This window comes from Microtus ochrogaster, unplaced genomic scaffold (assembly GCF_000317375.1).
Source record: "Microtus ochrogaster isolate Prairie Vole_2 unplaced genomic scaffold, MicOch1.0 UNK21, whole genome shotgun sequence".
Taxonomy (NCBI): Eukaryota; Metazoa; Chordata; class Mammalia; order Rodentia; family Cricetidae; genus Microtus; species Microtus ochrogaster.
In genome coordinates, this window is record NW_004949119.1 from 1,446,778 (window position 1) to 1,447,348 (window position 571).

Genomic DNA, 571 nt, shown 5'->3' on the forward strand with positions numbered 1-571 from the left:
TTAAAAAAAATAAAATAAAATATGTGTGTGTGCCTGTGTGTGTATTCTACCAGACTTCAGACAAAAATTAATAAAAGAACACAAATATAATCACTTAAGCTTTAAAATGAGAATTTGTTTAGAATAATTAAAATAATTACATTACCTTGCTACTAACTCTGGAAATACCTTTGTAATCTCCTTTATTACATAAACAATAAACCATTCATCCTCAATGTTATCTCCAAACTTTGTCATGCCATACATATGGGCAGGAACACCTCCTATAAACAAGAGAGAAGTGATCACAACCCAGGCATGTGCAACACTGCAAGGAAGTAGACATAAGTATTCAATAACTAACCACTGAATGACTTCCAAGAATTATTTCTGGCATCACAATCCCTGACTTCAAACTCTACTACTGAGCTACAGTACTGAAAACAGCCTGGTATTGGCATAAGAACAGACAGGAGGACCAATGGAACCAAATAGAAGACCTGGATATCAATCCAAACATCTTCTTTGAGAAAGAAGCAAAAAATATAAAATGGAAAAAAGAAAGCACATTTAACAAGTGGTGCAGCCGGGC

At 34.3% G+C, this 571-nt stretch overlaps 1 protein-coding gene across 1 annotated transcript in view; it reads right to left on the minus strand.

The window, feature by feature from the left end:
* Ecd (ecdysoneless cell cycle regulator) overlaps positions 1 to 571 on the minus strand; it is a 23,884-nt gene that overhangs the window by 18,909 nt on the left and 4,404 nt on the right. The window contains 1 exon segment of the mRNA XM_026789542.1: positions 146 to 263. Coding sequence (XP_026645343.1) covers positions 146 to 263 — 118 coding nt within the window.